At 40.8% G+C, this 15,272-nt stretch overlaps 1 protein-coding gene across 22 annotated transcripts in view; it reads right to left on the minus strand.

The window, feature by feature from the left end:
* LOC120995626 (ABI family member 3 binding protein) overlaps positions 1-15,272 on the minus strand; it is a 409,717-nt gene that overhangs the window by 144,278 nt on the left and 250,167 nt on the right. For 16 of the 22 annotated variants that reach the window (XM_040424944.1, XM_040424942.1, XM_040424963.1 and 13 more), the window contains 3 exons: positions 14,899-14,976; positions 6,513-6,587; positions 5,922-6,014 (listed from right to left, as the gene is read on the minus strand). The exons of 2 other annotated variants lie outside the window; for them this stretch is intronic. In XM_040424944.1, coding sequence (XP_040280878.1) covers positions 5,922-6,014; positions 6,513-6,587; positions 14,899-14,976 — 246 coding nt within the window. The remainder of the gene's footprint in view (positions 1-5,921; positions 6,015-6,512; positions 6,588-14,898; positions 14,977-15,272) is intronic. 4 more of the 22 variants (XM_040424956.1, XM_040424951.1, XM_040424950.1 and 1 more) reach the window with 3 other exon arrangements.

Raw genomic sequence — 15,272 nt, forward strand, 5'->3', positions numbered from 1 at the left:
GAGTGGCACACCACTGTGTTTCCAACATTGTATTGTTGCCACTGCAGCCAATTGTCAGCTTAGAAAGCACTGAACCCACAGAGAGGCTTCAGGTTTGAAGGACTCAAAAAGTGATTCTTCCTTAACCCATTAATGACCACTAATATGCCTCTTTACAGTAGTCAGTAAGGGCCTTTCTGCAGTGTTGCATTTTACAGCAATGCAGAAACATGGTGGGATTGGAGATATTGTAACTATATATAGTGCTGTGCATACAATAGAGGTAGTAACACCATGATAATTAGGTGTCTGTTTATGTGCTGCTGGGTTTAGCTTATGGTTTTGATATGCAATTCTTTCTTACTACATCCAATATACCTAATTAATTTGTTAAGTAAATAACTGATAGATATAATAATGATATAATTTCAAACTACAGCACAAAGTGCCACAATCAAAACTTAATTCATAGCAAAAGATTGAAGATAGCAATATACACTCTAAGCCTTTATAGCTTATGATTGGGGGAGTTATAGGGGGTTGGGCTGTTTTCTCAATTAACCTGGGTGATACAGAACTGCTTCAAATGAATATTACTGTTCTCCCTGTGTTTGCATGGGTTTCCTCTGGGCACTCCGGTTTCCTCCCACACTCCAAAGACATACTGATAGGGAACTTAGATTGTGAGCCCCATTGGGGACAGTTGGATGCTAAAGCTGTAAAGCGCTGCGGAAGCGCTGCGGAATATAGTAGCGCTATATAAGTGCATAAAATAAATAAATAAATAAATAAAGGAGCCAAATACAAAGAGCCTTGCAGCATCTAAAGAAATTGTATCGTAGAGCACCCAGGCCTAGTGCACTGAAAGTTATTGTCTGCATCCCTGGTGATCTAGGCTACCAATTGGGCTATCTTTATTTCTGGTGGTCTATAGCAGTGAAGGTTTTGTCTGTATTCCTGGTAGTCCATTTCTGTGCATACATTTTTACCTGCCTCTAATGATGTTATTTCTCCAACTAGCTTGCCTACAACCTTCACAACAGTTTGACAGAACTGCCAATAAAAAAAAAGCAAAAGGGCACACAACTAAAGAAACCATTAGAAATACCTGCACTCATGCAATACTGTCATCTGCCATCCAGAGACTCAATATTGGTGGGTAGTGGCTTGGCAGGTTACTTATATTACAATTTCTGAGCGGTAGACACATTAAAGTACAGTAAAATAATAATATAGCATACTGCCAACTGTTACTGAACTTAGTTGCATATTGATAAGAGGCTACCATGGTCAACTGGATACCAGTGTTTTTTTTTAGTTCTTAGGAAAAGGGTAGGATAACCCTCGAAACGCGTCTGGCGTGGATGAATTGGATCTGGCAATAACTGGCAAAATTGAAATAATAACAGCTTTATATCAGCCGCTGTTTAGAGAAAGCGCTTTCAAGTAAAAGGAATTGCAGTCCTTCTGGTCCCAGTCCGGCAATTTACAGGTAATATCAGGGAGCTCGTGAAACCTATCCACTTGTATGAGTGCTGTGGGAGGCATGAGAAACGCCTACTAAAATTAAAGAATTAGACTGTGAACCTGCGGTAAGACAGATAGACACAGACCTCTTACTTGCAGCCGGACCTGTGTAACATCCAGAACGGACCGCACAGAACCTATATACAGCAGTAAGGCACCATTGAAATCTGCCCTTAAGAGGTAAGCTTACCCTACTCACGCCACGGAATGAACAACAGGATCGTGCGTGAGTACTAAATTAACACTGCTGAACCTTTGATATTTATCGCTACAAAACTTTGTTGCATCTATGGTGTTGAATCTAAACCCTCTGGATTGCAACACTCAAGTATAAGTTCTATTCCTAGGAAACTTGCAACATTGTAGCAAAAAGTTTCATGTCCAGGAAAACGGCAATCAGTGCGATCTAGCCTTTATATCAATATTGCCGAGCCCCTTCAGACTAAAGGACAATATATGATCTACTATTGTGACTGTATATTATATTAATTTGAGCACAGTGACACGTTATACACTCTGCACTATTGAATTTGTTGCACACCTATTTTTAGTATCTGAACAGACGGATGGACTTGGATTGTTTTATTATCAGCACTTTTTTATCAGCACTGTTTAAATAGCACTTTGGATTTGATTTTCTTTACTCACAGGGACTCTGTGACCTTTAATCAGTCACTGCCGCAATTATCGTAGTGCAGTGGGTTTGCCAGTCCACCTCTCCAACTTGGGGACTGGACGGACTTGACCCACCTGTAATAATATCTATTTGGCCGGGACATTAGGCCCTCAGAAGCTAGTCTATCTAATCCGCCACCATTAGGATTGGAACTGATTGTATACTCTCAGTAGCTATATTAGTGAATCAATATTTTATTGTACTGTATTTTTTTGTGTATTTACAGGCCTGCATTTTTTATTCAGGATGTTTTATCTTAATGCATACTAGCATGGATACTCATATAGAATTATGATTCGGATTTGCATGCTATTTTACCTACCATGTACTAATATCTTATTATTTACAATTAAAAATTGTGTTATTATACTAGATCTGTGGTCCAGTTATAAGAGTGCCCATTCACTTCTTCTGATACAGTTCTGGACATTAACTATATATTCTGTACAGTAACACATTTTCTTATGAAAACAGATTATATGGCTATGTAGTACAGTATATTTACAATGGAAAGATTTGCTTGGAGAGAATAAAAATAATATTCCTAGGAGAATAGTAAGTTGGATAGAGATAAAATCATACTAGTTGAATTTCTTTTGGCATGGGGACAAAATATACTTGCAGGAAATCTCCAGTTATCAGTTTAAATAATATGGCAGTTGATATCAACAAATAAAGGCAAATTGTTTTAATTAGAACGTCTTTATATATACATAAAAAGTTAACAATGTTAGATTCCAAGCTACGTTTGCAGAAGCCAAACAGACAATAAAACAGACAACATCATGCAGTAATGCAAGATCTAATTTCTTCTCTGGGAAGTGAACTGTAATTTAAGGGTATTTTTAAGTACTGATTGGTTATGTCCCCTTTAATTCTGTTTAATTTTTGTAAATGTAGTGGGTTAGAGATAGTACCCATCCCCCATTGTGCTGATAAGAACATATTCCTGAGTGATCTCAGAGACATGCGTGATGCACACTTGAGGAGGTGATGGGAATAACTGTGGTCTGCACTTACAATTAATTGGGATTCTACCAGGCACTTCATCCTAAGTAGAATGTAAGTATTGATTTGCCCTAACTATTCTACACCCTGGGGTGTCGGTCATGTGTTATAACTTGGTAGACAGCCATGTGTTGTAGCATGATCGACTCGATCCCTACCCCATATTTTGGCTAGTGATGTTCATTTACCTTTTATTATTCAGTATATGATTTGTTTGTGTTATCGTATATTTAATCACACTTATTCATTCTCAAATCTTTTGAATTCATGTTACGTTACATGAACATATGGGATGGTTAATAGATAATATATAATATGAGAAAAAATATGGAGATTTTATGGTCCTAGCCTTGTAGGTGAGGGACTGGAATATAATAATCAAGCTTTCCACCATACTCTAAAATTGCTTCAAATAACACGCATTTTGGATTTGTTTTAAGGTCCGCGTCGTCTTACAGAGGGTTGCATACCATTTTCTATAATAATATATATTTTTTAAATATAATATTTTCAAAAAGACAATTATATAAATATGTTTTTCAATGCACAGTTTATCTTTACTATGATACTACACAGCCTTACACATGTTACATGTTAAGAATATGTGCACTTTTTAAAATAAATTTGCTAGAATAATTTTTGAGGCAGTACCACTTTGTAACAGCTTTCCTATTTAAATTTCACACAACATTACCTCCCTTTACATACTGCATTTTACATTAAATCAAAACTTGGTCTGGTCAACAAGTGGACTACTACAGTTGTTTTTTATATTTGCCCAGATGCATCCCCTATGGATTATGCAACAAGGATTTGTTGATGAACACACTAAAACGTCTGTTCTAGTAATAAAACTGTGCGTCTAGCCTAAATAAAGTAGCTAGTAAGTGGCCATTTGTATTTAAACTGAAAAATTTACCAACGTCCTGATTTTAAAGTAACCAAAATTTGTCATTTTAGCTATAGGCCAAACTTATTTTTGACATATAATGCTGCAAAGATGCCTGTAGTTTACTGTTGACCAGTCTGCTAATAGGTCTATTTTGAACATAGGCCTACGTTGCCTTCAGTATTGTACTAAATTTGCATCAGCTTTTGTAAGATAATAGCTACACAACACTGACGAGGACAGTAAATAGCCTCAAGAGTATATCCTTTGTCTATAGAAGAGTTTTCAATTTCTTTATAATTTTGACATTACATCTGAGGAACCCTATTTGCTCTGTTTAGTCTTATTTCAAAGTTCATATTTTAAAGTAGATTTCCAGTAAAATGTAATTACCGGTAAATGCCTTAGCTGGATGTTAAGCATACATATTCTGAATGCAATAAAATAAACAAAGCTAATACTCAATCATATCAAGGTTATTCTGGTTTGGAAAACTATTGTTGGCGGCAAAAAGAGGAAAAGCATGTCTATTCTGTTTACTAGAAAAACAAAAAGTGAGTCAAAGTTAGACCAAATAATTCAATGACAGTCCAGGTTTGCCTCTCATGCTCAATGTTCACGCTATGTAATTTATAGAGATGTATTGCAAACCAGGTTAGAGTATACCTCTTTCAAATCACACATTCACAGTGATTTTACATATATTTTCCAAGCAGGCTTAAAAACATATTAAAAGTTATATGATTATTTCTGTGATCCATTTTTATTGTCACAGATTAGAGTACTCATAAAATATGTGGGTGCGGTCCTAACAAAAGTCCTCTTAAACAACACCACCTTGGACATTTACAGAATGCCACAACATATCTCTCTAACAACTTTCTGGTCTGTAAAATAATTAAAATGCATATTTCAAACAAAAATCATTGACCTACAATATAATGCAATGAAACAAAACAAAAGAATCTAAAATATTTCATCTCTTTGTTGGAAACCATTAGTCGTTTATTATAACAAAATGTATAGTCTGTGCCCAAGCAACCAACTCAAAATGCAAGAGGTTTACTTGACATTTACTTATATCCATGTGTGAGTTAATTGTATGCAACTAGCTTTATCAAGTGGGAAGTATTAATGTTACTATATTCAACAATGTATCTATCATGCTACATAATGACAAGCCGCAATATACACTATACTTTAGAGAGCATACATATCAGATATAGCAGACTTTTTTTTATTTTATTTTACTTTTGAAATGAAGATTTATGAAACATTTAGATACAGACAAACTAAATGGTATTGAGTAGGTAAAATTGTATAAAAGTGCTCATACATTTGATATATCGCATATTATGTCTCTACACCTTCACAGATGCAAAGAAGTGAATAAGTAGAGTTTTATCCCTTGCAGAAGGAAGTATGTTAAGCCTATATACCATCCAAAAACAGGCTTTTCCTTCACAAATGTTTGATAAATTGGGTGCACATTTTAGCAACATACATTTCAAACATTTTCCTTATGATAAATTCCTCCAAATGCACTTCCATACTTTGTGTGGTTTATATTTTAAGATTTAACTTATTGTTTTCTTGAAAGAAATATTTGAACATGGCCTTCTCTCAGAATAAAGTTCAACCATGAGCTTTGAAGTACTCTTCCCAACAACATAGATATTCTTTTTTGTTCTGAGGGCAATGTCATATCATCCCCATTTCCAAAAGTCATGTTTTGCCAATGTTAATATGCTAAAAATACACAGAAAATCTAATTAAACTGAAAAGCAGAACCCCATAATCTATAGAAGTAGCAGTGTACAAAGACATCAAGGTCTATATTACCCAATATATCCCTTGGAGGATCCACAGTAAGGACAGGTTCCAATGTTGCTATGCCTGCAGACTCATTTTGTGTGCCATCTGATTCTCTTACAACTAATGACAATTTATAAAGCAATATAAATAGAAAATTAGAAAAAACATGTTTGCTTAAGCAATGACTAAAGTAAATTGAGCAGTTGAAATTGTATATAACAGTATCAGATGTTTTTAATGCAAAAGCACATTAGCCTGTTCCCCCTTTTTTAAGTACTCCACATATCTCATATTAGCAGCTGACTCCAAATGTACTTATTGTATATCCTATTATCCCACCCCACATTTATTAATGTTAAAACAAAGACGTTCAAATCACTACCAAGATTTAGAATAAAAAAGGACATAAATACTGTGTCATGAAAGGTAGATATAAGTAAAGGACAACAAAGAATTATAAAAAGTCCCTGAAATGATTAAAAAAAGTTACAAGAATGGCAAGATATATTACATAATGGATACAACTATATGAATATCTTCCATGATATCCAAAACCAATTTTTATATCCAAAATTATTTATATAGAAGCAAGAGAGTTGTACAATAATATAATATTACCCAATGAAGCAGTGTGTTCATCTGTGGCAGAAGATTCAATGGGTATGTTAGTTACTTGGAAAAAAGGATGAGTTACTGTGGGTACAAATAAAGATTAAATTGGTGGATTTGCCTGAAACAGGTGACAACAAATGATTGCCATGGAGAAACTGATGAGGTAATGATGTATACTAACACTAATTCAAAGATATTAGACAATTTGCATACATGCATGTGATGCATGGAAGCAGCCAAACCAAATGTTAAAACATAGGGCAAGTTATTGTTAGATACATTTGCTTTTTCTTTGTAGATTCAAAAGTGGAAAATGCATTAACCTTTACAAATACAATATAAATAGTCCAATCATTTAACTGTACTGGACTCTACTGTAAGGTTATACTGTTTATGCAGACAGGTTTTAAAGCATGCAAACAGGAATAATGCATGGAAAGCATGAGAAAACCACAAGTCTAGCAATAAATAATAGAACAAATTATATTGACTAAAGAGCGGGCACTGACTTGTGGTCTAAAAACTCAATTAGGGTCTATCTAGATGGACCCATCTGAATGGTTGATGGCAAACAATGAGGATTGTTCGATATTTTCTGTGCCAATGACAATCAGAAAAGAATAAAATGGAATCCCAGAAATATCAGTGATGACAGTTTTTCCCAGCTGAAACAAGTTATTGATGGAATATGCTAAGACACATTGGTTTGATTGTGGCTGGATGCTAAATTAATTTTTGCACACATTGTTTAATTAAGTTTATACATTGTGGTTAGAAATGTGTTATTTAATGGCCCCTCACAATACAATCCTTTAGTATTGCTATAATGAGCAAATAGAGAAAAACTGAATTTTATAGGATTTTATTCTGCCACAAATGCCATTTCATTCAGGGCATTCTCACACCCAATAACTTTTGAACAATTCCTAAAGCATACAATTTTACACACTGTAATGCCATTATACAGGGTGATTAAAAAGAAAATAGTGCAAAATTATAGCCTCAGTATTCATAACTGAAAGAATGTAAGGGCTCTTTCACACCTGCGTTCTTGTCTTCCGGCATAGAGTTCCGTCGTCGGGGCTCTATGCTGGAAGAATCCTGATCAGGATTATCCTAATGCATTCTGAATGGAGAGAAATCCGTTCAGGATGCATCAGGATGTCTTCAGTTCCGGAACGGAACGTTTTTTGGCCGGAGAAAATACCGCAGCATGCTGCGCTTTTTGCTCTGGCCAAAAATCCGGAACACTTGCCGCAAGGCCGGATCCGGAATTAATGCCCATTGGAAGGCATTGATCCGGATCCGGCCTTAAGCTAAACGTCGTTTCGGCGCATTGCCGGAGCCGACATTTAGCTTTTTCAGAGTGGTTACCATGGCTGCCGGGACGCTAAAGTCCTGGCAGCCATGGTAAAGTGTAGGGGGGAGCGGGGGAGCAGTATACTTACCGTCCGTGCGGCTCCCCGGGTTCTCCAGAGTGACGTCAGGGCGCCCCAAGCGCATGGATCTTGTGATCGCATTGGACACGTCATCCATGCGCATGGGGCGCTCTGACGTCATTCTGGAGCGCCCCGGGAGCCGCACGGACTGTAAGTATACTGCTCCCCCGCTCCCCGCTCCTACTATGGCAACCAGGACTTTAATAGCGTCCTGGCTGCCATAGTAACACTGAAAGCATTTGGAAGACGTTCCGTCTTCAAATGCTTTCAGTACACTTGCGTTTTTCCGGATCCGGCGGACACCTCCGGCAACGGAAGTGCACGCCGGATCCCAACAACGCAAATGTTCACTGTGAGCTACACTGGTGACACGTCAGATGTCTAGGTGATCTTCCAGTTCTGTCCAGATGTGTGCCAGCATATGGTATCTTTGGATATGGTCTTCACTTTTTCACTGATGCATCATCTCAAGTCATTCAGATCCTGTGGCTGGGGGGCAGACACACTGATTTCGTGAAAGAAGTCGTAGGTTATTAGATATGGTGATCGTGGAGGCCAGCACAACATTGGTGAATCGATTATTCTGGTGCAGCTGATCCAATGTTCCGGTGGAGGTATCATTGAACATCCAATTGGAGAGGAAGAGCACCATCCTGCTCATAGACTACATTTGGCAGATCTTCCTCTATGATGGCATAAGCCATTCCCTTATGCCTCCAGGTAAAAGTGGTCAGTGACGGTATCCTTGGCATAAAAGAAGGGACAATAGACTTTGTGCTGGCTCATTGCACAGAACACGTTTTCCTTGGGAGAGTTCCTCATGTGCTCGATAAGGGCATGTGGATTTTCTGAGCCCCAGATTATAAAGTTGTGGCAATTGACCTATCCACTGAGGTGAAGGGAACCTCATCACTGGTCACCAGCCTGTCAGCAAATTCATCCTCTTCCAATCAGCCTTGTAAGTCAGTGCAAAAGTCCCAGTTGTCCAGTTTCAGCTCCTGAAGAATTTGTAATCTGTATGTCTAACAATGCAGACTTTTTTATTAGATACTTCATGGTTTGTGGCACTTTACTAGTCAGCCTGGTTGACTTTCTAAGACTATGCTTGTACATTCCAAAGTATCTGGGCAGCCCAGAGTTTTCCCATGACATAAACAACCAACGGTTTCAAGTTGCCTCACCTAATGCAAAATGCAGTATCTACGAGGAGCACATTTACCACATTTATTCTGAAAATTTCCCTGTACTGTCACAACAGACCCTGTTCTTGCAAATTCCAACATGCAAAAAGCTTTTCCTTGCTGTGATGTCGCCATCTTAAACTAACCTGTACAGAAAGCGGCAGATTCATGAAAACTGTCTAAATAAAAACTGTTGCCATAGCAACCAATCACAGCACAGCTTTAATTTTTTTAGAGCGGAACTTGTTTACTTTAACTACAGGCCTTTACTTTTGCACCATCCTTTTTAAATCACCCTGTATATTTAAAGGGGTTATCCAGTAATGGATAATGATGACCTATCCTCAGTATAGGTCATCATTATCACATGGGCGGGGTCCAAGTCCAGGCACCCCCGCTGATCAGCTGTTACAGGAGATGCCTCTCACCGGAGCGCTGGTGAGTGCAAAAGGCTCCCAGAAGCTGTCCAAGCACAACGCTGTACATAGTTTAGCAGCCGTGCTTGGTATTGCAGCTCAGCCCCATTCACTTCAACTGTATGCCTACATAGTTGCATTCAAAAATGAAATGAAGAACACTCTTTGGCTAATAATAATCTATGGGCAAATTAGATGTATACATTTGAAGAATTTCCTGGTTAACTTGTCAGACAGTGTCACATCCTAGCCTAGACAGATGTAGCTGCTGGTACGTGTACTAGTATTAAGGCTGATTTCAGCCTGTATTTGTGGGCAGGGCGTTAGCTCCCTATATATACCTGCCAATTCCTTCCCTCAGGTGGTGTGTCTCACTTGCATCTGTAGGAAGAGCCACACCTAGCTGCCCAGCAAGCTTCACGTCTGTTTTTTCTCTTCAGTACGATTCTCTGCACAGTGCAACATTCCTGAGAGAAGTTTTCGTTCTCAAGAGGAGCCGCATCCAGCTGCCGGCAGGTGCAAGCATCACGGTTGTTTCAAAAGTTTCGGTTCGCTACTCGGTATAGTGCAATACTTAAAGTGTTTTTCCGGTCCGTCACCAGGTAAGTACTTGTCCAATGGAGCGTGCCGTATACTTGCGGCCACGGGTCGGTCTCCCCTTCTCGCGGATGGCGTGCGGTTCACGGTGGAACGCACACGTGACCGCCGGGCCTCCACAGGCATGTTCAGCCGAGCGCCGAAGAAATGACCCTCCTGTACACGTCCACCGCTCGCTCTGCCTTCCGGAGCTCCTACGGTGGCAGGAAATGGGCAGTCGGGGGTAGCTATGTTTAGTTAGGGAAAGAGTACAAGTCTAGGTTCCCCTTGAAAGGCACACACGTCCGTCCACTCCAGGCTCGCACTTGGGGACCGCACATCCCAGTCCTAGCAGGGTCGCAGGCACGGGGGTCCCCCTTCCCCTCCCTGCAGCGGCCATGAGCGCGCCACATGTCCATTCGGAAATATCCGCCCCAGTTAAAAAAAAAAAAAAAAAAAAGGGATAATTAAATCATTGCCCCAGCAGAGACGCTATATAGCAGAGGCGGCACAGGTGGGAAGCAGTGGGCATTGTTGCCGGCGTTACGCCAAGCTGCGGCAGCCCAGCTTCCAGCCTGTGTCAGGGGCAATTTTGGTGTGCGTGTTTACATATATTAATCAACAGCACATGGGCCAATAAGCTACTTGGTTCCTGCAGGTCAGAATTGTGTCTCAGCATGGAGGCAGGGATTCACTCTGCCAGCAGGTGCCAGGGGTACAAAATTGCGCGTGGCAGGCTCCCCGTTTTCCAAACGCAGGTTTGGCTGGGAAGATTCGTCAGTGGCGCGCGATCAGTTTAGTTACCACATATACTGCGTACTTAAATTATCTGTCGCCTGGACCACTCAGGCCAAGATCAATGTTGTACGTCACCTGGATCGTCCAGGCCGTGTTTAATGTTGTATGTCACCTGGATCGCTCAGGCCGTGTTTAATGTTGTATGTCACCTGGATCGTCCAGGCCAAGTTCAATGTTGTATGTCACCTGGATCGTCCAGGCCAAGTTCAATGTTGTATGTCACCTGGATCGTCCAGGCCAAGTTCAATGTTGTATGTCACCTGGATCGTCCAGGCCAAGTTCAATGTTGTATGTCACCTGGATCGTCCAGGCCAACTTTAGCGTTGTATGTCACCTGGATCGTCCAGGCCGAGTTCAATGTTGTATGTCACCTGGATCGTCCAGGCCAACTTTAGCGTTGTATGTCACCTGGATCGTCCAGGCCAAGTTCAATGTTGTATGTCACCTGGATCGTCCAGGCCGAGTTCAATGTTGTATGTCACCTGGATCGTCCAGGCCAACTTTAGCGTTGTATGTCACCTGGATCGTCCAGGCCAAGTTCAATGTTGTATGTCACCTGGATCGTCCAGGCCAAGTTCAATGTTGTATGTCACCTGGATCGTCCAGGCCAAGTTCAATGTTGTATGTCACCTGGATCGTCCAGGCCAAGTTCAATGTTGTATGTCACCTGGATCGTCCAGGCCAAGTTCAATGTTGTATGTCACCTGGATCGTCCAGGCCAAGTTCAATGTTGTATGTCACCTGGATCGTCCAGGCCGAGTTCAATGTTGTATGTCACCTGGATCGTCCAGGCCAAGTTCAATGTTGTATGTCACCTGGATCGTCCAGGCCAAGTTCAATGTTGTATGTCACCTGGATCGTCCAGGCCAAGTTCAATGTTGTATGTCACCTGGATCGTCCAGGCCGAGTTCAATGTTGTATGTCACCTGGATCGTCCAGGCCAACTTTAGCGTTGTATGTCACCTGGATCGTCCAGGCCAAGTTCAATGTTGTATGTCACCTGGATCGTCCAGGCCGAGTTCAATGTTGTATGTCACCTGGATCGTCCAGGCCAACTTTAGCGTTGTATGTCACCTGGATCGTCCAGGCCAAGTTCAATGTTGTATGTCACCTGGATCGTCCAGGCCAAGTTCAATGTTGTATGTCACCTGGATCGTCCAGGCCAAGTTCAATGTTGTATGTCACCTGGATCGTCCAGGCCGAGTTCAATGTTGTATGTCACCTGGATCGTCCAGGCCAACTTTAGCGTTGTATGTCATCTGGATCGTCCAGGCCGAGTTTAACGTTGTATGTCACCTGGATCGTCCAGGCCAAGTTCAATGTTGTATGTCACCTGGATCGTCCAGGCCAAGTTCAATGTTGTATGTCACCTGGATCGTCCAGGCCAAGTTCAATGTTGTATGTCACCTAGATCGTACAGGCCGAGTTCAATGTTGTATGTCACCTGGATCGTCCAGGCCAACTTTAGCGTTGTATGTCATCTGGATCGTCCAGGCCGAGTTTAATGTTGTATGTCACCTGGATCGTCCAGGCCAACTTAACAGTGTATGTCACCTAGATCGTCCAGGTTCAGCTACCACTGATACCATGTCACATCATTTATCTTGCCTCTGGGTCCCGCCAGGATGAGCCAAATGCTGGGCGACAACTGGACCTTCAATTTAGCCATTGTTGTTTCCACGCCATATGTCATATTGAGTCCGCCACACCCCACTCCAGGCCATCCGGGCTCGGTTCTTAGTTAGGAGTCTCCCGGATGGTCAAGGGCTTCTCACAGTCCTTATCCTATCCCCACAGGTACGTTATTCAGTTTACTTTATGTTTCCCCCAGATTCCTAGAAGCGTCTCCGGCCATTATCATTCTAAAAGCAGGCAAAGTCCCGCAAGGAGATGCCCGACGCGGACCCCACGGGTGCCACAACCCCAGCATACAACACCCCAGTGATGGATTAGAATCTCTGATCTCAACAGCAAAACACCTCATAACACAATCATTAGCCCCAAATATGTCCAGGAATTATAAAGCGGGGTTGAAAGCGTTTGAGAGATTTAGACTTCTCTATCCTCAGGGCGGCCGCGACGAAATATCTTACTTACTGGCGTTCATAGCCTTCTGCCATTCCCAACAAAAGCTCTCATATAATACTATCAAATTATACCTAGCAGGCCTTCAACTCCATTTTATGCTCAGTAATCCTGGTTGTTCTTCTATCTTGTCCAACCAGGTCATCAAGGCGGCCCTCAGGGGAATACAGGAAAATGCAAAACAGGCTGCCACCCGTAGACAGACGGTGTTCGGCAAGCTGTTCAGGGATTTGTCTTCTGCCCTGGACGGCGATCCTTTTTGGCCCTTGACCAGCACGGTCATCCAAGCGGCCATGTTCTAAGTTTTTATGGCTTCCTCCTGCCAGGAGAGTTCACTGGCAGCTCTCCGAGACCCGGTGGTCTTCGCAAAGAACAACTGTCGTGGCACTATAACTATTATGTACTCAGCATTCCGTCAACCAAAACAAACCAGACAGGGCCATCCACGGAAATTAAATATTTCCCTACCCGGAATAATTGGTGTCCAGTCCAGATCCTCAATAAATTATTGTCCCTGTTGCAGACAGCGCCTCCTGACAGTCTGCTCCTGCCCTTCAAGAACAAACCCCTCACTTCAAACCAATTCATGTCCCACATCCGCTCTCTGGCGGCAGGTCTGGGGTACGACCCAGGAGCCATTTCGGGTCACTCGTTTCGTATTGGGGCGGCATCGTCAGCTTCGAAACACCAAGTCCCCGCTCACGTTATTCGATCCATGGGGCGCTGGAGGTCATCTTGCTTCAACAGATACATTCCGAATCCACACCGGGAAATTTCTCAAGCTTTTCAGTCGTTGGCGTTATAGGTCAGGCGGGCTGGGAGAATATGAATAAACCAGTGTAGACAACATAGCGTACTTGTCTTTTTGCCCTCTCCAGGCTTACCCACGCCCGTGGCTTCCGGCACAACTCAGCCATAGTTCAGGTTCGGCATGCCTTACCCACGTCCAAGACGCATTTAGCCCTGCCCATAAATGGGTAGATCCAAGAGACTTTGCAGCATTCTGAACCCTAGTCATTAGTTTAATAATAATAGTAACTCCTATTATATTATATATGGAGATACAATTCAGAGATACACGTAAGATGTAAAAACATTGAAATATGCTTTACCTGCCTTCCATAAACCAGTTGACCAAGGTAATCAGTAATCACCTTTATGATTATCATTGGCGATGATGAACACAGAAGGCACAAAGAAAATGGGAATACATTTGACTAGGCGTATAAAAGTATTGGGACTTTTAATTTTCAAAGAGAGCTGGCCATGGAAAGGAGCAAAGGACTTAAAGGAAATACATAATTATTTCAAGTGTTACTACTATAATTAACAGTGCTGTTGGTTACAATGATGGGTGTATCCTTTCTCAAAAGTATGGAGGGTATTACTTTGTCACTGTCAGGTATGTTTACAGTAAATATGCAGTAAGGAAATTGACATTTAAGCACATTGTTTTCTGGAAGCAAAATAGCTGAATGAGACTGCCACAAATAATAGCCATAAATGCAAATCGACATAAGTTTATAAGGTTATAAGTTCCAAGTTGTGCGCTGAACAAACAGGAAAGCTTGGGATTTTGAAACAAAAATACAATACAAAGTAGCACTTGCTTTGTAAACTTGCTGGTTGCAATGCACATAATTAATTTGTAGCCCAAAGCAATGCTTAAATGCTAGAAAGGGGAAGAGAACAATTGCCACATGCAGCACAAGTAATGTGTAAGCTGAGCTTGCTGGCCGTCAAGCTACAGCTAGATGAACAAAGAAGAGAAGTCATGAGAAAATGGAGAAAATTCAAATCTGTGGAATAACAATTCAGTCATGGTTTCCTAGAAAGGCAAGTATGTAAATTGTTCACTGGAAAATATGAACTCATGTAATAAGGATAATCATGTTACCCATGGTTGCTCTGACCCATTCTAGGGTACCAGTTGATAAATCTGGAGTGAAAGATTCCACAATAGATTGGCTTGCAACTGTTACAGAAAATGTGAAAATGGACACAAAATATTTAGAGAAGATAAAACGAAAACGTTATCAAAGAACTATTAATATTACATTTTAGAGTTCCTGAAAAAGAATTTATTTAAAAAAAAAAACAATATAGAAACAATGTATTATAGAAGGCAATCAATTAAGGATAAAATTAAACAATAGTTATGTCTTAAAACAGGTCAGTTATGTAAGTTTGGACATAAAAATCATGTAATTGATGATTACTTTTTTTAATTACATCTGAAATCAATAAGAAAACTATTTACATGTTTCATTA

The sequence above is a fragment of the Bufo bufo genome, chromosome 3 (assembly GCF_905171765.1).
Source record: "Bufo bufo chromosome 3, aBufBuf1.1, whole genome shotgun sequence".
In the NCBI taxonomy this organism is placed as follows: Eukaryota; Metazoa; Chordata; class Amphibia; order Anura; family Bufonidae; genus Bufo; species Bufo bufo.